Genomic DNA, 22587 nt, shown 5'->3' on the forward strand with positions numbered 1-22587 from the left:
GATGAGAGGGGCCTGGTGCCTGGCTGGCTCAGTCAGTAGAACAGAAGACTCTTCATGTAAGGGCCACCTGGGTGGCTCAGTGGGTTAAGACTCTGCCTTTGGCTCAGGTCATGATCTCAGAGTTCTGGGATCGAGCCCCACATCTGGCTCTCAGCTCAACGGGGAGCCTGGTTCCCCCTCTCTCTCTGCCTGCCTCTCTACTTGTGATCTCTCTATCAAATAAATAAAATATTAAAAAAAAAAAAGACATCTTCATGTCAGGGTTGTGAGCTCCAGCTCCATATCGGCTCTAGAGATTACTTAAGAATAAAATCTTTTTTTTTTTTTTAAGATTTTATTTATTTATTTGACAGAGAGAGATCACAAGTAGGCAGAGAGGCAGACAGAGAGAGAGGAGGAAGCAGGCTCCCTGGCAAGCAGAGAGCCCTATGTGGGACTCAATCCGAGGACCCCGAGATCATGACCCGAGCCGAAGGCAGCGGCCCACCCACTGAGCCACCCAGGCGCCCAAGAATAAAATCTTTTAAAAAATTTTTTGGGGGGTGCCTGGGTGGCTCAGTGGGTTAAAGCCTCTGCCTTCAGCTCAGGTCATAATCCCAGGGTCCTGGGATCAAGCCCCACATCGGGCTCTCTGCTCAGCAGGGAGCCTGTTTCCTCCTCTCTGCCTACTTGTGATTTCTGTAAAATAAATAACATCTTAAAAAAATATTTGTTGAATCATAAAAAAGAGTTGTTTCTTTCTTTTCTTTTCTTTTCTTTTTTTAAGATTCTATTTATTTATTTGACAGACAGAGATCACAAGTAGGAGAGGTGCAGGCAGAGAGAGAGAGGAGGAAGCAGGCTCCCTGCCGAAGCAGAGAGCCTGATGTGGGACTTGATCCCAGGACCCCGGGATCCTGACCTGACCTGAAAGCAGAGGCTTTAACCCACTGAGCCACCCAGGCACCCCAAGTTGTTTATTTCTTTTAAAGATTTTTATTTATTTTTCAAAGACAGAAAAAAACAGGGGGGGCAGCAGGCAGAGGGAGAAGCAGTCTCCCCACTGAGCAGGGAGCCCAATGCGGGGCCTGGTCCCAGGACCCTGGGATCATGATCTGAGCCAAAGGCAGACACTTAAGTGACTGTGCCACCCAGGCACCCCAAAGAGTTAACCATTATATTGTACATCTGTAACTAATACAACACTGTATGTATATTATAATTCAGTAAAGAAAGAAAGAAAAAGAGATTAAAAATGAGATTAAAAAGTGTAAAAAAAAGCAAGAGAGAGAGAGATAGAGGAAGAGAGAGGGACAAAGGGGAAAAAAGTAGTGGTTACTAGAGGCTGGAGGAAGCGTGGTATGGGGAGTTGTTTATTTTTTTTTAATTTACTTTTTAAAAAAAGATTTTGTCTATTTGGCAGGAAAGACACAGCGAGAGAGGGAACACAAGCAGGGTATTGGGAGAGGCAGATACAGGCTTCCCACTGAGCAGAAAGACTGATGCAGGGCTGGATCTCAGGACCCTGAGATCATGACCTGAGCCAAAGGCAGACGCTTGATGACTGAGCCAACCAGGCACCCCAAATTAATTTACTATTTTAAAAAAGGATTTTATTTATTTATTTTAGAGAGAATGAGAAAAAGAGAGAGCACAACTGGGGGGTGAGAGAAGGGGCAAAGGGAGAGGGAGAAGCAGACTCCCTGCTGAGCAGAGAGCCCTACGCAGGCCTCCATCCCAGGACCCCTGGATCATGACCCAAGCTGAAGGCAGATGCTTAACTGATCCAGGGACCCTTAGTAACTCAGATTAATCAGGACTCTGCCATGTAGAACTCATTCCTGCTGAGATGATTCCAGCCGCCCTCATCACCACTCCAGTCCCCAAGAGGAGAAAAAGAGTGTGAAGGAGACTTGAGGAGTTATGGACTGGGCCTGTTCGTCTTGATGCTGGCACACACATCACTTCCTCTCACGTTCCATCGGAGGCGACTGAGTCCTGTATCCCTTCTTACTGCAAGGGACACTGAGCATATGACGGCTCAGATATTGTAAGAGAAGTGGATAAAGAATTTTGGTGGACAGTTTGTCTCTAAAAAGAAAAAACCAAAATCCCTGGGGGAACATACATCTAACTGAAACAATTATCTCCACTACTGGAAACCCTCACTTTTTATATATCATTTTGAAGAGTTTACATTTTTTTTTTAAGATTTTATTTATTTATTTGACAGAGAGAGATTACAAGTAGGCAGAGAGGCAGGCAGAGAGAGAGAGGAGGAAGCAGGCTCCCTGCTGAGCAGAGAGCCCGATGCGGGACTCGATCCCAGGACCCTGAGATCATGACCTGAGCCGAAGGCAGCGGCTTAACCCACTGAGCCACCCAGGCGCCCAAGAGTTTGCATTTTTTAATAAACATGTTACTATTATAATGAGAAACTACAAAGCAAAACCAGGGTAGAGGGAGTGACAATAAAATATCTGCATAAAAGCTGAAATTAAAAAAAAACACACTAAACTCCTTGTTTATTTTTAATTTTTTAATTTTTGATTTTTTAATTTTTAAAAATTTTTAATTTTTTATTTTTAAAAAATATTTTATCTATTGGGGCGCCTAGGTGGCTCTTCTCCTTCGCCTGCTTCTCCCTCTCCCACTCCTCCTGCTTATAGTTCTTTCTCTTGCTGTGTCTCTGTCAAATAAATAAAATCTAAAAAAAAAAAAGTTTTATTTATTTTTTAAGAGAAAGAGACAGCACGAAGGAGGAGGCAGGAGAGGGAGAAGCAGACTCCCCGCTGAGCAGCGAGCCTGATGTGGTCCTGATCCCAGGACCCTCAGATATGACCAGAGCCAAAGGCAGATGCTCAACCGACTGAGCCACTCAGGCACCCCAACTCCTTGGTTTTTTTTTATTTCTTTGTTTAGATTATTTATTTATTCACGAGAGAGAGGCAGAGGGAGAGGGAATGGGATGGGGAGAAGCAGGCTCCCCACTGAGCAGGGAGACAAACACGGGTCTCAATTTTAGGACTCTGGGATCCTGACCTGGGCAGAAGGCAGACACTTAACTGACAGAGCCACCCAGGAGTCCGCAATTCCTTGTTTTAAAAAACAAAAAACCAAAAAAGCTACTGAACTCCTTGTTAAAAAAAAAAAAAAGAAAAAAAAAGCTGAAACCACTTAATCAGTTAAAAAAAAAAAAACAAACCAACGTAAATTTCCATCACAGAAGAATGGGTAAATAAATGATGGTATAGGACGACTGGGTAAGTTATATCTCAACAAAGCTGTTACAAAAGTTTTCTAGTGGTACACATAGGAAATTAGAGGAAAAAACATGCATCTGAGGTGGTAAGACTATGGATAATTAAATTCTACTTTGCTGCATTTTCCAATTGCTATGAGTACGTATGACTTTTTTCCTGTTTTCTTAAGTAAACTCTAACCCCCATGTGGAGCTTGAACTCACAACCCCAAAAGATCAAGAGTTGCATGCTCCTCCCACTAGGCCATTTGGGCACCCCAGGTATGTATTACTTCTACAAGAAGAAAAGAAACCTTTTTTTTTTTTTTTTTTTTAAGATTTTATTTATTTATTTGTCAGAGAGAGAGTGAGCGAGAGCGAGCATAGGCAGACAGAGTGGAAGGCAGAGTCAGAGGGAGAAGCAGGCTCCCTGCGGAGGGCAAGGAGCCCAATGTGGGACTCGATCCCAGGACGCCGGGATCATGACCTGAGCCGAAGGCAGCTGCTTAACCAACTGAGCCACCCAGGCGTCCCAAAAAGAAACCTTTTTAAAATAGCACCAGAACCATTTTCCACTTAAACGTAAATAAGCGGCATCACAACCATTTCTCTTACCTCTCTGTAGGGTGTGGTTTTTACATTTAAGCTTATCACAATACTTCAGTATATTTTCATAATTGTTAGATATTCTATTTATGTATTTTTTCTTCACACACACACACATATATACTGGGGTTTGTGCAGGAGGAGGGAGCAAGGCGTTCCGGCGACGGGAGGGTGGGAGGAGGGCCGTATCAGCCCAGGTGCCCCTCCAACCCTCTCCGCCGAGATAGGAGGCCCCACCCCCGCCCGCGCTAAAAGCTTAAAGCCCCTTCCACAACTCCGCCCTTCGTGCTGCCCCGACCGCAGAGTCTCTTCCTGGGCTGCTCTGTCTTTCCGTGGGGTCACACCCTCACCTGGGGTCGCAGCCCCCTCCCTCTGCCCAGGGCCCGCTCTTCCTCGGCCCGGGGCCGGTTCCGCTGCGGGGTCAAAACGCCCCCTCACCTGGGGTCCCAGTCCCTTTCCTCGGGAGGGAGGCCGCCGGCCACGGGCAGGGGACCCTGTTTCACACGTGGTAGAGTCGCAGGCCTCGCGCCCAGGAATCCCTGGTCCCTCCCACAGGCCGGCGGCCCCTCCTCCCGAGCCATGGAGGCAGGCGGGGGGGGCCCCGGCTCTCCCGCCGAGCGCAAGGAGGCCGGGCCCAGAGTCTCGGCTCCCGAGAGGCCCACGCCGGCCGCGTCGACTTCGCGGGAGGCGGTAGACGACTCGCCGCCCCCGTCCCCGCCGCCCTCAGGGCTCCTCTCGCGGCCGCCGACCTCGAGCCTAGGCGCGGGCAGGTTGCGGCTGCGCCAGGCCGGCTGGGGCGGGATGGCGGCCGGCGCGCTCCTGGAGGCCGGCCTGGCCCGGGTGCTCTTCTACCCGACGCTGTTGTACACCGTGTTCCGTGGGAAAGTGCCGGGCCGGGCGCACCGCGAGTGGTACCACCGCATTGACCCCACGGTGCTGCTGGGGGCGCTGCCCCTGCGGAGCATGACGCGCCGGGTGAGCCGCGGCGGGGGAGCCGGGCCGGGAGGCCGGGCCGCGGCGGGACTGGGAGCCGGCGAGCGCCGCCCACTCCTCAGCGGCCCTGTCTGAGCCCCCTCTTTGCCTCGGCAGCTGGTACAGGACGAGAACGTGCGCGGGGTCATCACCATGAACGAGGAGTATGAGACGCGGTTCCTGTGTAACTCCTCAAAGGTGAGGGGCTGGCAGCGCGCCAGGGGGCAGGGGCAAGGGCAGGGGCGCCCGCCAGCCCCGCCCGCCACCCTGGCTGGGCCTGGGGGACCGGGGTGGGCGAAGTTGGTGGAGAGCGAGCTGCAGGTGACCGTGCCCCAGAGACACGTGCCCCCAGGCTTTTTCCGCCTCTTCTGGAGGAGGGTCCGCCCTCTAAACTTAAATGGCTTCGCTGGAGGTAGAAACTAATTATGAAAGAGAAACCGACGTGAAAGGCATTTAAAAGTAGCATTGACAAAGTCTGCCTACTCCGTTGTGCACAAATATATTCTTAATTTCCGTAACTGGAGTCAGTAACCAAATCGAAAGGCAATTTTTCTAAGGCTCGATTTCATTCATTCAACACTTACTGAGCACAACATCAAGCATTGCCTTAGGCATTCAAGATGAAGACCCTATAAACTCTAAGAAGAAAAGCCACCCCCCCCAGTCCCCAAGAGTAATTTATCATAAAACCACCCCCTGAAAAATTGTGTAGGTTTCATTTGGCATTAATTTGAGGGAATTTTTATTCATATGTTAACGATAAAGTGGAACTCCAAAGTATTGTCATAACAGAGTTCAGACCTAAAACATAATTTTCATTAAGTTTCAATTCCTGTTTGTGGAACTCTCCACAATGGTTATTAGACTTCGCACTATCTTTATATAAAGACATTGCCCTGCGATGTCTGGGTGGGTCACTCGGTTAAGCATGGGACTCTTGATTTTGGCTCAGGTCATGGTCTTAGTTCTTAGGTCTTAGGTCTGGCTCCTTTTTGGGTGTGAAGCCTGCTTAAGATTGTCTCTCCCTCCCTTCCCCACATCAAATAGATAAACAATGATGTTGCCCTATCTTTATCATGTTGACATCTATTAGCTCTACACAGTCATCTTTCTTGTTTACTGATACAACCTGATGAAGATGCTATTATTTCAACCCATAGGTTTGTTGGTTTTTTTTTTTGTAACCTTAGAAATGGACTCATATTTAAAATGTATTCATTAATGGGATGCTGGGTGGCTCAGTGGGTTAAGCCTCTGCCTTTCAGCTCAGGTCATGATCTCAGGGTCCTGGGATCCAGCCCTGCATGGGGCTCTCTGCTCAGCAGGGAGCCTGCTTCCCCTCTCTCCCTGCCTGCCTCTCTGCCTACTTGTAATCTCTCTGTCAACTAAATAAATAAATATAATCTAAAAAAATGTTTAAAATATATTCATTAGTGATGACATACATTTTTAAGAAATGGGTAACAGTTCCTTGGACTGGCCAGAGTACTTTGCTACAAGGCCTCAGGAATTATTAGCCAAAATGTTAAATGTTCCTTCCTGTGATCAGTCCTGTGGTGTAAGAGTCACAAAAAGTCTTTGCGGGGGGGGGGGGGGGGGGGCGGCGGGCTGGGTGGCTCAGTGGGTGGGCCGCTGCCTTCGGCTCAGGTCATGATCTCAGGGTCCTCGGATTGAGTCCCACATTGGGCTCTCTGCTTGCCAGGGAGCCTGCTTCCTCCTCTCTCTCTCTGCCTGCCTCTCTGCCTACTTGTGATCTCTCTCTGTCAAATGGATAAATAAAATCTTTAAAAAAAAAAAAAAGTCTTTGGGTCTGAGACATTGACACCTGTCGATGCAGCTATATTACCTAACTAGCCTAGAGAAATCTCCATGGCAGTGGTTCTCACATTTTAATAAGCATAAATATTATCGAGCAGTCTTGTTAAAATGGCAGATTTCTAGGTACAACCCCCTAGAAATTCTGACTTAGGAACTTTAGGGTGGGTCCAGGAATCGAGTATTTAGCAAATTTCCTAGGTATTTCTGGCATAATTGACGCAAACCCCATGCTGCAAACCTGCTGTTTTTTGTTAATTTCATGAGCAGTATAAAATACTGACTTTCACTCAGTCATAAAGTCTTTGGTTCCAACTAAACAACTTAACAGATTAGCTGGAGCCTATTTGGAGGTTTTTTTTTTTCTTCCCCCTAAGATTTTACTTTTTAAGTAATCTAAGCCCAAGGTGGGACTTGAACTTAGAACCAGATCAAAAGTTGCAAGGTCAGCCAGGTACCACCTTATCTGGAGTCTTAAGGAAAAAAAACTGCTTGATACGCCAGAGGCCTTATTTCATCTATTGCTTATTTTTTTTTTGAAATGATAATGTACTAACAAAGGTAGGTGTGGTGTTTGAATTTTAAAATGGTAACTCTACTTTCTAGCATGTACTCTCTCAAAAAAATGAGGCAAAGAAGAGACTTAAAGAGAAATAAAAAGCTCTTGCAAAATATAGTAGTCCAACCCTGCAGTTCGGTCACTGCACAGGTGCCACAATTATGCAAAAACAGTTATACAACTTTTGTAATGAATTTTATACAGCTAATATTATGCAGCTAAAGATTCAGATACCCAAAGGGTACTTTAAGAACATTTTAAATCTTTTTTTAAAAAGATTTTATTTATTTATTTGATAGAGACAGCGAGAGAGGGAACACAAGCAGGGAGAGTGGGAGAGGGAGAGGCAGGCTTCCCGCTGAGCAGGGATCCTGATGTGGGGATCGATCCCAGGATCCTGGGATCATGACCTGAGCTGAAGGCGGATGCTTAATGACTGAGCCACCCAGGCGCCCCAAGAACATTTTAAATCTTGAACATAATTCTAACTCAGTAGCATAGCTGTTGTTTGATGAAAGACCAACCATGCAGGTCAGCTTTTTTTTTTTTAAGATTTTATTTATTTATTTGACACACAGAGAGAATACAGGCAGGGGGAGTGGTAGGGAGAGGGAGAAGCAGGCTCCCACAGAGCAGGAAGCCCAATGTGGGGCTCAATCCCAGGACTCTGGGATCATGACCTGAGCCAAAGGCAGATGTTTAACCAACTGAGCCACTTAGGTGCCCCAGGTCAGCCATTTTAAAGACATCTCTGTAAGAAGTTCCTTGTTTAGAAAATAGTAAACAGTATATTCACATTGTAGTAAACTCTAAGCTTCCTTGTTTGTTGTCTCTTGGTAGCCTGTATTCATACCACTCATGTTGGGTTTTTTTCATTCTCTTTTATGCTGGCGGACCTGGTTCCAGGAATGGAGGAACGTAGGAGTCGAGCAGCTGCGGCTTAGCACAGTAGACATGACTGGAGTTCCAACCTTGGCTAACCTCCAGAAAGGAGTCCAGTTTGCTCTCAAGTACCAGGCGCTGGGCCAGTCTGTCTATGTGCATTGTAAGGCTGGGCGCTCCAGGAGTGCCACTATGGTGGCAGCATATCTGATTCAGGTAGGAAAGGTCTTTCTGGACTGATCTATTTACAGCATATTTCTAGAACTTCAGTAACATGGTCTACTAGAAGGCCTTGGTGGCAGGAGCCATGTCCCCAGTTTCAGACTGTTGGGAGGTGGAAAGCACCTGAAGCCTGCAGATAGGCTGATCTCTGGCTTTGCCACCTAACAGCTGCGTGACCTTAGGCAAAAGTGGCTTCCCCTCTCTGATCCTCAAACTAAATGTGTCATGAAGCTTGAATGAGAAAGTATGTCAAGCATTGACCTACCTACAACAGGTACTCAAAAAATGAAGTTGCAAAGGATGTTAACACCAGAAAAAGGCTAAAATAAAAGCACTTCTTATAAATAGCATTTCAGAAGATCTAGTACTACAGATAATAGTGCTAGTCACTTACAGCTCTGTAGGGCTCAAGATTTCTTAAAGTATTTCAGAATAAAGTTCCAGATATTAGTTTCTAGAAACAGAGGATCCAATGAAATTCTGTCTATTACTTTATGAACGGCAGTTGTGAGGCTTTTAAGAATATTTATAAGCAAATACTCTGTAGTCCCTTACTCCCTATTACACAACTCCCAACTTGACTCATTTTTGTTACCTATCTGGCCCCTGTAGAGCATTTTACTAAGTTATGTGGATAGTTTAAGGAAAAAAATGTAGAGATAACAGGCCTGGCTTTGAGTCACTGTGGACTGGAAAGTATGTGATTTAACAGTATTAAAGCTTTGATCATTAGGACTCCATTTACTGGAAATGGGTGCTCAGGAGGATAGTTTGGATTTAGTGAGAATTGACCCAGCTGGGCTTGAAATCTGCAGTTTCTCGGTTTTATTTAGTTCTAAACCTGACGACACAGAAATAACCCTCCTACTTAAAGCTAAAGAGTGCTGTTTTCCTAGCCGTGGTGGCAAATTGGATAAAAACATCTACCATGGGCGCCTGGGTGGCTCAGTGGGTTAAGCCGCTGCCTTCGGCTCAGGTCATGATCTCAGGGTCCTGGGATCGAGGCCCGCATCGGGCTCTCTGCTCGGCGGGGAGCCTGCTTCCCCCTCTCTCTCTCTGCCTGCCTCTCCATCTACTTGTGATTTCTCTCTGTCAAATAAATAAATAAAATCTTTAAAAAAAAAAAAAAAAAAAAAAACATCTACCATATACTCTCTCCAGGAAACTCACAACCAACAGCCCAGCTCCCAGAGGACATCTAATAGGCCCATGCAGGCATGAATTAGGATCTCAGCTTTGCATGTTCAGCCTTGTTTTTCCAGGGTTTGGCAGAGCAAGAATTAGGTAGAAAGACTGACTTGTTCCCTCAGCCTATTGCAAAGTATTGTGGGATTGGTTGACTGAGGGGGTTATAATACCCACCCCCATTTATAACATTTGGGACATGTTTTTTAAATCCCCCTCAAAATGAAGTTTTTAAAATAATGAAATTCTGAGAGTCCATTAGCACCTGTTATTAGGTCAAGGACACCTTAACACCTGCTCCTTTCTTTCTCTGATTTCCCAATCCTGTACTTCAGGTGTACAACTGGAGTCCAGAGGAGGCTGTAAGAGCCATCACCAAGATCCGGTCACACATCCACATCAGATCTGGCCAGTTGGAAGTTCTCAAAGAGTTCCACAAGGAGATTACTGCAGGGGCAGCAAAGGATAAGACTGGTCATACATCACAGACGTGAAATACACAGATCAGAAAGAACTCAAGACAACCCTGCTTGCTACAGATTCAAATGATTTTAACAGGACCAAGGGGATTTAAGCCCAGACTTGACATAGCAGAAGTGTGCTAAGTAATGGATAATTTTGCTCCCTTTGTCTTGTTTCACTTTCCTGATGTAACACTGTTATGTGTCTAGAGAGATTTAGTGTGGCTTCAATTCACTGGTTATGGGGATATGGGACGAGGGTCCTTTTTTTCTCAAATAGGGTCAAAGAAATCTATTGTGTATCTAACACTCTGGCTAATGATATTTAGCATGACTCAGAAACATTTAACATTGGGAAAAGAGGGGAGAAATACTCAGCTCAGTTGTCAGACCCCAATTCACTGGCGCCATGGGCTCTCTTCCCCTTTTGGAGCAGTGATCCTGTATGTAGAAAAGGAAGTACAGGATCCAATCCTGTACCTGTGGCGGGTATATAATCTGTTTACCTTAGGAAGTCACTCCTTCAAAATTCAAAACACACACACGTATCCCTTCCAAAACTTTTATTTGTATGAACAGTTCCTAGCTCTTGGCTTACCTTAGGGCTTTTAAAAGAGTAAAGACCTTATATACTTAAATTTGAAAAAAGTTTCTGCTATTAATCAGAAATAATATTATTTCTTTCTGGCTTACTCCTTGGAGTAAATAAAACATAAAACCAAAGTGTTAGGCGCCCAGGTGGCTCAGTCGGTTGAGCATCTGTCTTCGGCACAAGTCATGATCCCAAGTCCTGGGATCAAGTCCTACACTGGGCTCCCTGCTTGGTGGGGAGTCTGCTTTTCCTTCTGCCCCTCCCCTGCTCGTTCTCTCTCTCTCTCTCTCTCTCTCTAATAAATAAAAAGAAATCTTGAAAACAAAAACAAGAGCAAAAAAAACCAAAGTATTCACTGGGTATTTATCCCAAAGATACCAATGTAGTGATTTGAAGGGGCACCTGCACCCCATTGTTTATAGCATTAATGTCCACAATAGCCAAACTATGGAAAGAGCCCAGATGTCCATCGACAAATGAATGGATAAAGATAATATGGTGTGTGTATATATATATATATATATATATACACACACACACACACACACACACACACCTATACATACAGTGGAATATTACTTAGCCACGAAAAAAACCTGAAACCTTGCCATTTGCAAAGACATGGATGGAACTAGAGGGTATTCTGCTAAGCGAAATAAGTCAATCAGAGAAAGACAATTATATGACCTCACTGATAGGCAGAATTTAAGAAACAAAGCAGAGGATCATAGGGGAAGAGAGGAAAAAATTAAACAAGATGACACCAGAGAGGGAGACAAACCATAAAAGACTCTTAATCTCAGGAAATAAGCAGGGTTGCTGGAGGGGGTGTGTGTGGGGGAATGGGGTGACTGGGTGATGGACACTGGGGAGGGTATGTGTTGTGGTGAGAACTGGGTATTGTATAAGACTGATGAATCACAAACCTGTACCCCTGAAACAATACAGTCTAAGGAAAAAAAATAAATAGCATGTATATTGAGGAAAAAAAGAAAACCTCCAGGGGCGCCTGGGTGGCTCAGTCGTTAAGTGTCTGCCTTCAGCTCGGATCATGATCTCCAGGTCCTGGGATCAAGCCCCACATCCAGCTCCCTGCTCAGCGGGAAGCCTGCTTCTCCCTCTCCTACTACCCCGCTTATGTTCCCTCTCTGTCTCTGTCAAATAAATTTTTTAAATCTTGGAAAAAAAAAAAGAAAAAGAAACCCCCCCCCCAAAAACAAACAAAATCCCAAAGTGTTGATTTCCTGAGAGAGAGGTGAGAAAACACGAGATGCAGTGTCCTGAATTCTAGAGTTGGTGCTTGCTGGTGAAGGACACCTTCAGCTTAGACCATTCTTCCAACCAAAGCCTGAAGGAAAACTCTAACACTTAATTCTTTGTGGAAAATTACCAATTAGCCACTTTGCAGGTTACAGAAAAAAGGAAGATGGGGGCATCTTTCCTTTTGTCCTGGGATCAGCAGTGCTTCTACTTGACATTGATCAGGGAAGGAGAGGCGGCTATGCCTATGGTCTGAGAAATGGCTTGCTCGGAGCCATCTGCAGGGAGGCACAGGATTACCAGGGGACAGCATAGGACAGATGGCCTACTCTTGGAGCAGCCACCTGAGCAGCAACAGTCTAAAAAGCCCCAAATGAAACACCCCTATAGGTTCAGGAAAGACTGAGGTGCTGCCCTTTCTAACATGTGCCAAAAAAATAACATAGTACTCTGATCAGGGCCCCAAGGACTTTGAATTTGGATGGATAGGTGCTGGAAAACGGGAGGGTAAAAGTCAGCTGCTCTTCCCCCCATAGCCTTAGGCCAACACAAACTGCAAATTAGTTAGTAGCACCTTAATGCCTCTGGTGACAGTTACAGCTGATGTGGCAGGGTCAAGCTTGTAGGTGTTAGCATCCCCCTTTTTATATCGGTCCCGAAAAACATAGATGCTTCCGTTACAGCTGGCGATCTTCCAGAGGGATGGGGCAGAGCTCCAGGCCTCAGGAAGGCAAAGCCGGGTAAAGCTGTCTAGCAGGGGATTGTAGCACACCAGGGAGTCCCCTTCAGCCACGATGAACACTAGATCCTTATGCACAGCTGCGTGCATGCGACCTGCGAAGGGCAGAACATAGGGCTTCACATGGCATTTGTCTGTCTCTGTGTCAAAGCACTGGATGAGTCGGGAAGGTTTGGTAAAGAAGTCCAGGTCATTCTCCTCCCCGCCCAGTAAGTAGATGATCCCGTTAAGGTTGGCACCAGCAGCCCCTGACACAGCCACCTCTAGCTGGGTCGTCTCTGTCCAGACGTTATCACCTACCCGGTAATAGATAACTGCATTGGAGAGGGTATCCTGCAGTGTCTTGCCACCCAGTGAATAGATAGCATCTTTCCCAGGCACAGACACCAGGGTGTGCTGGAGCCGGTCCCGGGGCAGAGGCGCACACCACTCCCAGTCCACAGTGGCATTGTTGCACTTCCACATGCGCCGTGGGATGGACCCTCCCACCACGTATAAGTCTCCACCATGCTTACAGGCTGCAGTGATCTGGTGGCACAAGCTGTTTTGGCCACTTACACTGATGGAATCATCTTCTGCACAGTGTAAGGACACAGCCAACGAGTGGGTACGAGATGACTCTTTGCCGATCAGGTAAATGTGCACATTCTCCCCGATCTCCTATTGGCAAAATTAAAATCATAGATGACATCTATCAGTTCTAGGCTAAGGCTCAGCTGAGACACCTACCCTTAAGGTTCTGGACCACACACGTGAATCCTGCTCTAACCTACTACCCTCAAGTTACTGCATGTCATCCTGATGTCCTCCAGTCACTTTCAGACACTTTATGCTGGGGCAGAGAATATGTTGTTTTCATTCCGAGTGGATGCTTTAGAAAAAAGGTGCTTAGGATAATGCAATAGTGAAAGTAGTTCTCTCAAGGAACTTTGTGGAGCTCAGAGGCTGGTGGTTTCTGGGCTCATGCAGACATCCTCCTCCCCCGTGCTTAACTTTGAGCCATAGATGACTCATTCACCAGCTATCAAAGAGGCCAGATTAATAGCTGGAATGCACAGATATTATGGTGTCCCAACCCTACAGAGAAATCTGCCTTACCTTCAAGCTAGTTCTGAGTGACTCCGCAAAGGCCTCTCTTTCTTCTTTATTGAAATTGATCCAGGCTTCTATTGCCTCTGTTGGGTTCTGGGAACATGGAACTCCATCTGTGAGAGTCAAAGGAAAGACACGGTCAATGGCGATCCAGTAACCCAGAAGGGAAATTTAGAGCCAGTGTGAATCACTTTGTTGGACTATCACTCTGTGTGTGTGTGTGTGTGTGTGTGTATAAGAAATCAACCTAGTTTGCTTACCTCGCTTGCAGAGTCAGGATTGTTTTTGTTTGTTTTTTAAAGATTTATTTACTGGGCACGTGGGTGGCTCAGTTGGTTAAGCATCCGACTCTTGGTTTTGGTTCAGGTCATGATCTCATGGTCGTGAGACTGAGCCCCACATGGGGCTCTCTGCTTAGTGCAGAGTCTGCTTCAGATTCTTTCTCCTTCTCCCTCCCCTTCTGCTCCTTCCCATTTGCACCCTCACATTTGAGAGAGCATGCAAGAGCGCAGGGGGAGGGGTGGTACAAGAGAGGATCTCAAGCAGACTGACTCTTTGCTGAGTGCAGAGCCCCACATGAGGCTTGATCTTACAACACCAAGACCAGGACCTGAGCTGAATCCGTGAGAACAAAGCTCATCAATCAACCCACCCAGGCACTCCCAGGGTCAGGATTGTTGAAGTTGGCTCTTCACTTAAAATGTCTGTTATGTAGATATCTTTTTTTTTCCTCAAAACTTTTTTTTTTTTTTTAAGATTTTGTTTATTTATTTGACAGAGAGACACAGCAAGAGAGGGAACACAAGCAGGGGGAGTGGGAGACAGAGAAGCAGTCTTCCCGCTGAGCAGGGAGCCTGATGTGGGACTCAATCCCAAGACCCCGGAATCATGACCTGGGCCGAAGGCAGACACTTGATGACTGAGCCACCCAGGAGCCCCATGTTTTTTTTTTTTTAAAGATTTTATTTATTTATTTGACAGACAGAGATCACAAGTAGGCAGAGAGGCAGGCAGAGAGAGAGGAAAGGAAGCAGGCTCCCTGCTGGGCAAAGAGCCCGATGTGGGGCTCGATCCCAGGACTCCGGGATCATGACCTGAGCCGAAGGCAGAGGCTTTAACCCACTGAGCCACCTAGGCGGCCCCCCATCTTTTTTAAAGATTTTATTTATTTATCTGACAGAAAGAAAGTCAGACAGCGAGAGCAGAAACACAAGCAGGAGGAGTGGGAGAGGGAAGGCAGGCTTCCCGCCAGGCAGGGAGCCCAATGCGGGGCTCAATCCCAGGATCCTAGGATCATGACCTGAGCCAAAGGCAGAGGCCCAACCATCTGAGCCACCCAGGTGCCCCTGTTATGTAAATATCTTAAGTCATCATCAATTTACTTAATCAGTCTCATAGGTACAGGGAAAGTGCAGGATAGATGAGAACATTTATATACAGAACAGCTCCTCACTACCTTTTGGGGATAAGCACTGCTTCTTTTTTTTTTTTTTTTGATTCAATACTTGTATATAGTTGACCCTTAAAAAACACGGATTTGAAGTGTGTGGGTACGCTTATATGCAGATTTTTTTCCAATAAATGCAGTATAATATTGCAAATGTATTTTCTCTTCCTTATGATTTTCCGAATAACATTTTCTTTTTTCCAGTTTTATTCTAAGAACACAGTACATAATACATACAACACACAAAATGCATGTTAATTTCTTATGTTACTGATAATGCTTCCGATCAATAGTGGGGATTTGTGAAGTTTGAGGGGAGTCAAAATTATACATGGATTTTGACCATGCAGAGGTCGCAATCCTTATCCCCACACTGTTCAAGGATTAATTGTGCATCACAAAGTACTGCTTTTCTTTTCCAGGGTTCTTCCTCTGGAAAGGATTGCCTATGACAGCAGCTAAAATCTCACCTCGGTCTCTAAAGGATCTAAATTCCTACCAGGAATAATAATGTCAATTAATACCAGAAAGCCTGAAGATTCCTTTCTCTTGAACTAGAATCTCCACTAAACATCATACCCAACTAGTTGAGTATGATGTGCCCCTCTACCTCAACTTACCGGAGATGATATCAGTGAGTAGGTGGTGGGGCAGGTGGAGAAATTCCTCTGTGCTCTGCAGCTGGGCCAGGTGGGCCTTGGCACAGTGTTTGGCAGCAGTGTAGAGCTCAGGATCACTGTGCCTATCTGCCAGCCACATCACCTGAAGGCAGTTCCCCACCTGCACTGTGCGGGCCAAAAACCGAGAACATTCCTCAAAGAGAGATGTCAGCTGATACATGTCTGACACCTCGTAAATTTCCTGTAGTTCTTCAGCTCGAAGTTTCACAGTCCCATGGTAGATATAATCCACCAAGAGCTGGAAAACCGACTCGCTGACATCCTGCAGTACAATCACTCGGTTGTGAGCCTCCTTCAGGTTCGAAGTGAACATGGACCGGAAAAAGCAGCTCTGAGCTGAGAGGACCAGTCGGTGGAGCTGAAACTCCCGGCCTTCCACTGAGATGGTGACATCAGCAAAGAGCTCTTCCTCCAGACACAGTTTCATGATGCCCTGAGCCACACGGCCGGAGTGTGACCTATCTTTAAAAGTGTAGTTCACAAAGTAGTTTTCATCCATGGATGCTCCAGGCTCCTCTGGTGATTCCATGGTAGCCAACTTCTCTCTCTGCCAGCTGTCTGCAAAGCAACACCACCCTGAGTAATGGGGAATCCACAGTCTATGAATCCAAATGCTCAATTCGGGGAGGGAGAAGGTAAAAGAGACAGCAAAGTGGGTGGAGATTGGCCTTAGTCCTAATGACATTTTAGCACCTCTCCTCTAACCAAAACTGAGTTCATTCTCCTGCACTGGCACTCCATCCCTAATGAAATCAGTAAAATATCCTATTCTTGATGTTTCCCTAAGAAAACAGAATATTCCTTTCCATGATCTAACAAAAGCCTTGGAATTTAGGCCGACATGTGAAAGCCAGGCGCTGGCGGAAGCTTATGATCTTAAGCCTGGCAAAAAGCCTTACTAACCAAATGACTATTGGGCACAAAACTAGTGACGTTCTGGGCAGCAGAACCCGACAAACAGACCCCCGCTTTCCTGTGGCAAAGGTCCCTCTTCCCCCGCGAATGGAGTTCAGACCTCCCAAAATGAGGCTTGCCCTGGGATATCGATTAGCCCCACATTTTCTCTTTTCTGCTTCTCTCCTGCACTTCCCTGCTCGCCCTAAAGACTCCCCAAGACTCCGTCCCAGAACGCGACGAAGCCCAGTCCTCCCTAGCCCAGGGCATTAGTAGGCCCTTGGCCTTGAGCTGTGTCCCCGCGCCACCTGGAGTCGCCTAGGAAACGGTCGCTAGGGAAACCGTTCATCTCTCCACCGCCCCCGACTCCCCTCCACACCCCCTCCCGGCGCCCGCCGGCCCGCGTCAAAAGCTTAGCTCCGGGAGCGGGGGAGGGGAGTGGAATGTGGAACCCAGAACTCCCGCCCCTTCCCCTCCTCTCACCCGTCGGGTTCTTTAGGGTCCTCGCTTTCTCTCCAGCCTCTGCCACACCAAACTAAGATCACCTTCACCTCACCTCACCTGCCTGCCTCGGTTTCTCACCTGCCTTCTCTCCTTTCATTCCTAAGCCCGGAATCCGGAACCTCTGCTTTCCGCCCCGCGTCCGCCCGGAAGAAAATCGGACGCACACTTCCGCTTCCGGTCCGTGCCCTTGGGGCTCCGTGCCCTGTGGGTCTTGCCTTGGCTGCCTGCTTACATCGGGAAACATGGCGGCAGCGGCGACGGCGGCGGCGGCGGCGGCGGCGAGGGGCTGGTGGCGGGGCCTTATGGGGTCCGTGGCGCTGGCCAGGGGTAAGCTGGGGGCAGCTGGCTGAGGCCCGGGGCGGGAGCGGAGGCGCGCTTAGCGAAGGGAGCCCATCAAGCCTCACTTCACGCTTGTGTCTTTTTATCTTCCGGTGCAGGGGCCGGGCGACCTTCGGTGCTGTTGCTGCCGGTCAGGAGGGAAAGCACCGCGGCCGACACGCGCCGTGAGTATGTGCGGGCCGGGCCCTTCTCGGGACTGTAGGCGGGGGACCCTTCATTCTTTTCGTCAGGTGTTTGCCCTGGGATGCCCTTCCCTGTGTCCTCTGTCAAATCTATGTTTGTGGAGACCTGACTGTAGTAGGTCTCATTCTGCGAGCAGACTCGGGCTCTCCCTGTGTTCTTATGTCTCCCTGTTATGGCCCTGATTACCCCTTGTCCGTTTCCGTGATTCCTTTTCTCTCTGATTAAACTGTCAGCTCTTTGAGAGCAGGAAACAACTTTCGGGTCTTAGAGCCATGTTAAGATAGTAGCTCATATTGAGTACTTGTGTGTTAGGCAGCTTGCTAAGTGGTTTAGCGAATCATTTTATTTAGTCTTCAGAACAATCTTAGGAGGTAGATAGCATTGTGATCCTCCTGCTGTCGATTAGGAAACAATTCAAAGAAGTAACTTGCCCAGAGTCACAGAGGTAGTGAGTAGCAGAGTAGGCCTGCCTGCTGCCAAAAGCAGAGAGCACTTAACCATGGTGTGTGCACCCTGTGATGTGTACTCAGTGACTGAGGGATGCATGAATGGGTGTACGGAGATATATTACAATCAACATAAGCAGAGTCAGGAGACCTGGCATTTCCCCCTTTTGGACCTCAGTTTCCTCATCAGTGGGGGGGAAGTTTTGTTGTTTTTTTTTTAAGATTTTATTTATTTGAGAGAGAAATTGCAACACAGCGAAAGAGAGAAAGAGAGCGTGAGTAAGGCGGAGAAGGAGAGAACAGAGTGAACCAACTGAACCACCTAGGCACCCCCCTCAAAAAAGTTTTCCAATAGATGATCTTTGAGGGCCCTTAAGCCCTGAAGTTCTTAGCTTGAGAACCTGCTGTGAGCCAGGTGCTAAGGAGATAGAAGTAAAAGTCCCGGTTCCCACCTTAAAGAGTTCCTGGTCTGGTAAGAGAGTTGAGATAAGGGGCGCCTGGTGGCTCAGTGGGTTAAAGCCTCTGCCTTCGGCTCAGGTCATGGTCTCTGGGTCCTGCGATCAAGCCCCACATCCGGCTCTCTGCTCAGCAGGGACCCTGCCCCCCCCCCTACTTGTGATCTGTCAAATAGTAAGTAAAATCTTTTTTAAAAAAATAAAGAGTTGAGATAATATGCTGCTTTAGCAGAAATGCAGGCATGTGAAGGAAGAACCAGGGAATAGCTTTGAGAAGAGGCAAATACCCCAACTGCAGTAATAAGAAGAGTCTTTGTAGATTCTGAGGTGACATTTTTCCAAAGTTTTCCCTGGAGGAGGAATTCTCCACCTTCCCTTCTTCAAGGTTCTGCAGGGAGCCCTGCTGGGAGACAACACTGCTTGTGAGCCCGAGACTGAATGCAGGGGTGGCTGCTACCTTCTCCATTCCTTTGTTAAATATGCCTTCTCCTTCCAGCCACTGTCAGACCACGGGATGATGTGGCCCACAAGCAGCTCTCAGCATTTGGAGAGTATGTGGCTGAAATTCTGCCCAAGTATGTCCAGCAAGTTCAGGTAATATTCACAATGGTTGTTTGGTCATGGGTCAAAAAAGAACCATGTTTTCAGGGCATGTAGGAGTAGGCAGCCTCGGGTCAAAGTAACCAGTCTCTTCTGTGCCACTTGGTGTTCTTTCTCTGTTCTAAACCAGGAGACTCCGGGTGAAGTTAGCTGCTCTTTCAAGAGCTCTTTGTTCCTTCTTTTCTCCCTTTTCATGTCTGCAGGTGTCTTGCTTCAATGAGTTAGAGATCTGTATCCATCCTGATGGAGTCATCCCAGTGCTGACTTTCCTCAGGGATCACACCAATGCACAATTCAAGTCCTTGGCTGACTTGACAGCAGTGGACATCCCCACTCGGCAGAACCGTTTTGAGGTCAGCTGGGAAATTTGAGATTTGGTGGGTAAAGAAGAGGGACTACAGGTCCTAGAGCTGCAGGCCTCCCTAGTTTTAGTTCAGGTCAAACAGTACAACACAGCAGTTAAACTAGGGCCACAGATCAAGCAAACCTCAAGTTTGAGTCCTAGCTCTGCCACTAATAGGCTACATTTTTAACTTCAGACATTTTAATTTTTCTAAGCTTAAGATTTCTTTGTTTCTTTTTTAAGGTTACTTATTTTTTTGAGAGAGAGCACGCATGCACAAACAGGGTAGGGACAGAGGGAGAAGCAGACTCCCTGCTGAGTGGGGAGCCTGATCCCAGGACCCTAAGATCATGACCCAAGCCAGAGTCAGATGCTTAACCTATCAAGCCACCGAGGCACCCCTAAGCTTTACATGTTCAAAATAAGAATAAAGTTGTCCCTACCTCATAGAGTGGTTGTGAGGATGAAATGAGATAGTACAAGTAGACTTCCAGCACATGGTATGTTCTTAATACATTTAGCTGTTGATATTTACTGATCATCTATTTGCCAGATCTTGGGATTAAAGGGGAAGTAATACCCAATACCTGCCTTCAAGGAGTCCCCCCAACTCTGGTGAGGGAGAAGGACACATAAAGAGCTGACCGTGATAACATGTAATGCGTGATGTTAGAGGATAGGAGAATACAGGGGGGCACTCAGTTCTGTCTGGGATGCTCTGAAGAAGGAAGGAGTGAGTGTTTGTGACCAGGAGACCAGGAATTAGCCCAGTAAGGACTGGGGCTGGGAGAGGGGAGACCAGAGTCATCCCAGACAGAGGGAACAGCATGAGCAACGACAAACATGCTGACATGCTAAGCTCCAGCGTGGCTTAGGCTTTCAGAAGTAGTTCTAAACAGAGGAGAATCTTGAGGTTTTTGAGCTTTAGGACAGAAGACACGTTCCAGGTAGAACCCTAACCCACCTTGTATCCTTGTTATTGGTGTTCTCATTCAGGGACTCCCCCCCCCGCCAGACCCTGTGGCCATCTTGGTCTTCCAGCTCCTTTTGCTCTCCCTAGATTGTTTACAACCTGCTTTCTCTGCGCTTCAACTCTCGGATCCGTGTGAAGACCTATACAGATGAGCTGACACCCATCGAGTCCACGGTTTCTGTGTTCAAGGCAGCTAACTGGTATGAGAGGGAGGTGAGTTACTGGACATGGCAGATCCTGTCTGTAGGCCAGAGTTGCAGAATTGGCTGAAACTCTTGTGTGCAGAGCCTCCTCAACCCTATGTTGGTCATGATGGACTAGTTGCCTGAGGGCCTCTTTTTTTTCTAGATCTGGGACATGTTTGGAGTCTTCTTTGCTAACCACCCTGACCTAAGAAGGATTCTGACAGACTATGGCTTTGAGGGACATCCTTTCCGGAAAGACTTTCCTCTGTCTGGCTACGTTGAGGTAGGAGGAACCATGGAACTGGGGCAGCAGCCTCAGTGAGAGACTGGCAGGGAACCTGGGATATCCTGGGCATGGCAGGAAATATGGTCTGTGTATTGTGGTGGGCCTAAGAGCATAGGCTCGGGGCGGGGAGAACACAGGCTCTAGATTCAAATCCTAGCATCACTTCTGTAGTCTGGGGCCTGTTACTTAATTTCTCTATGACAATTTTCTCAGCTTCAAAATGGGAACAGTAGTACTTAACCAATAAGATTTATGGTGAGTTGAATGATGTATGTGTATAGCCTGGTGTCCTGTAACTACTCAGTTGACTTTAGCCATTATCATAATGATCATTTTAATGACCAAGGCAACCTTGAGGACACACTTCGTCTGTTCACAAGATTTAAAAGCGAAGGACCATTTTACCCTGCCCTGGACCTCTGAGAAGGCAGCTGACAGGGAGGATACTAAACATTTAGCCCTTGAGAACGCTCAGAGGCAGGATAATTAACATGTGACTACAAAGGCCTTATGGAGAATTCCAGTGCTTTGCTTTACCACCTTTGTGCTACATGTTATTCATGAGCAGGAAGACGGTCTATTGCATACATACATTTGTGATTTTGTAGCAAAGTAACTTTTCAGAAATGTTGAGATAGTAGCCATCCACCTTTTCTCCTCTGTACCCAGAAATGCCTGTTTTCTCAGTGTTTTGCATGGGCCCCTTTGCTTCTCCAGCTGCTTCTGGTTAGGGCTACTTCCCTCTCCTTGTTTTCACTGTCTCCCTTATCTGGTTGCCTCTTCACTCCACCACCGGTTCGTCTTTACCTTATCCAACTGATCCTCCCACCAAGAAAAGCAATCCCAAATTTACTGCCTTGCATCTTGAGTGATAATGCCAAAAGCCACATGGTCGGAACTTGAGTGCTTGCCAGTTTAGGGTCACTCTTTTCAGCCACTGACTTGCTTCCTAATCCTGGGCTGATGCTCACCATTTCTTTATAAGGATGGATAGGTAAGCATAGTCATTTGTGCTGGAAAAGGAGCTCAGAGTTTATGTGAGCATGGTGAGCAGGGGAGCCTGGCTAGGTGACAGCAGGCCATTTTGGACTAAGGGTGGGATGTGACTTGATCGGTAATCATGTGCGTGGACACTTGCTGACAGAGGCTGGGATCACACTCAAGGACAGAGAAGTAATGCGGTTGGTGAAGTCACCTGTGCCCTTGGAAAAGGAGGCTCCTTAGCGGCTCAGTAGCTCTGAATGAGGTCTTCCTCAGTGCTTAAGCCTGTCTTTCTCTTCCGCAGTTACGCTATGACGATGAGGTGAAGCGTGTGGTGGCTGAGCCAGTGGAGTTGGCCCAGGAGTTCCGCAAGTTTGACCTGAACAGCCCATGGGAGGCTTTCCCTGCCTATCGCCAGCCCCCTGAGAGTCTCAAGCTTGAAGCAGGAGACAAGAAACCTGAAACCAAGTAGCTCCAGGGAAGGCATGTTGATAATAGAAAGCGCTTTATCTATAACTGAGCATCCCTGTAAATAAACTCCTGAGACTAACCACTTCTTGTGTGCTTAATGGTAGAAATGAAGCTTGACTTGGGAAAGGGGAGATTCAGCAGGCGTTTTTTCCATCCTCCTTAAAGTGAATACCAACCCAGGAATCTCTTAATGGG

At 47.1% G+C, this 22587-nt stretch overlaps 3 protein-coding genes across 7 annotated transcripts; 2 read left to right on the forward strand and 1 right to left on the reverse strand.

The window, feature by feature from the left end:
• The first annotated feature begins 4285 nt into the window (after nt 1–4285).
• Nucleotides 4286–10460, forward strand: PTPMT1 (protein tyrosine phosphatase mitochondrial 1). Its single transcript, XM_032360293.1, has 4 exons — nt 4286–4801; nt 4916–4996; nt 8079–8270; nt 9797–10460. The coding sequence occupies exons 1-4, from the start codon at nt 4406–4408 to the stop codon at nt 9953–9955; spliced, it is 828 nt and encodes a 275-aa protein (XP_032216184.1). The 5' UTR covers nt 4286–4405; the 3' UTR covers nt 9956–10460.
• Nucleotides 10461–11663: 1203 nt separating this feature from the next.
• KBTBD4 (kelch repeat and BTB domain containing 4) lies at nt 11664–17391 on the reverse strand. Of its 5 annotated transcripts, none has more exons than XM_032358124.1 (4): nt 17209–17391; nt 15673–16290; nt 13612–13718; nt 11664–13173 (listed from the first exon to the last, which is right to left on the reverse strand). In XM_032358124.1, exons 1-4 carry the CDS (start codon nt 17372–17374, stop codon nt 12313–12315), a joined length of 1752 nt encoding a protein of 583 aa, XP_032214015.1. In that variant the 5' UTR covers nt 17375–17391; the 3' UTR covers nt 11664–12312. The 5 variants fall into 5 exon arrangements, with proteins under 5 accessions (XP_032214015.1, XP_032214014.1, XP_032214019.1 ...); XM_032358123.1 differs by having other exon boundaries at nt 15673–16308; XM_032358128.1 differs by having other exon boundaries at nt 15673–16343; nt 17209–17283.
• On the forward strand, nt 17347–22474 carry NDUFS3 (NADH:ubiquinone oxidoreductase core subunit S3). Its single transcript, XM_032358130.1, has 7 exons — nt 17347–17457; nt 17568–17633; nt 19050–19147; nt 19357–19506; nt 20557–20682; nt 20818–20937; nt 22226–22474. Exons 1-7 carry the CDS (start codon nt 17373–17375, stop codon nt 22391–22393), a joined length of 813 nt encoding a protein of 270 aa, XP_032214021.1. The 5' UTR covers nt 17347–17372; the 3' UTR covers nt 22394–22474.
• Nucleotides 22475–22587: the final 113 nt, after the last annotated feature.

The sequence above is a fragment of the Mustela erminea genome, chromosome 9 (genome assembly GCF_009829155.1).
Source record: "Mustela erminea isolate mMusErm1 chromosome 9, mMusErm1.Pri, whole genome shotgun sequence".
Classification (NCBI taxonomy): domain Eukaryota; kingdom Metazoa; phylum Chordata; class Mammalia; order Carnivora; family Mustelidae; genus Mustela; species Mustela erminea.

Excerpts from the sequence above, each read along its gene's own strand:
- PTPMT1 (XM_032360293.1), top strand. The coding sequence starts at position 4,406 with ATGGAGGCAGGCGGGGGGGGCCCCGGCTCTCCCGCCGAGCGCAAGGAG. Across the intron at positions 4,997-8,078 it reads TCCTGTGTAACTCCTCAAAG|GAATGGAGGAACGTAGGAGT; the intron begins GTGAGGGGCTGG and ends ACCTGGTTCCAG. Across the intron at positions 8,271-9,796 it reads TGGCAGCATATCTGATTCAG|GTGTACAACTGGAGTCCAGA; the intron begins GTAGGAAAGGTC and ends CCTGTACTTCAG.
- NDUFS3 (XM_032358130.1), top strand. The coding sequence starts at position 17,373 with ATGGCGGCAGCGGCGACGGCGGCGGCGGCGGCGGCGGCGAGGGGCTGG. Across the intron at positions 17,634-19,049 it reads CACCGCGGCCGACACGCGCC|CCACTGTCAGACCACGGGAT; the intron begins GTGAGTATGTGC and ends TTCTCCTTCCAG. Across the intron at positions 20,683-20,817 it reads CTAACTGGTATGAGAGGGAG|ATCTGGGACATGTTTGGAGT; the intron begins GTGAGTTACTGG and ends TTTTTTTTCTAG.
- KBTBD4 (XM_032358123.1), bottom strand. The coding sequence starts at position 17,374 with ATGTTTCCCGATGTAAGCAGGCAGCCAAGGCAAGACCCACAGGGCACG. Across the intron at positions 16,309-17,208 it reads AATGAAAGGAGAGAAGGCAG|GGTGGTGTTGCTTTGCAGAC; the intron begins GTGAGAAACCGA and ends CCCATTACTCAG. Across the intron at positions 13,719-15,672 it reads ACTCACTGATATCATCTCCG|ATGGAGTTCCATGTTCCCAG; the intron begins GTAAGTTGAGGT and ends TGACTCTCACAG.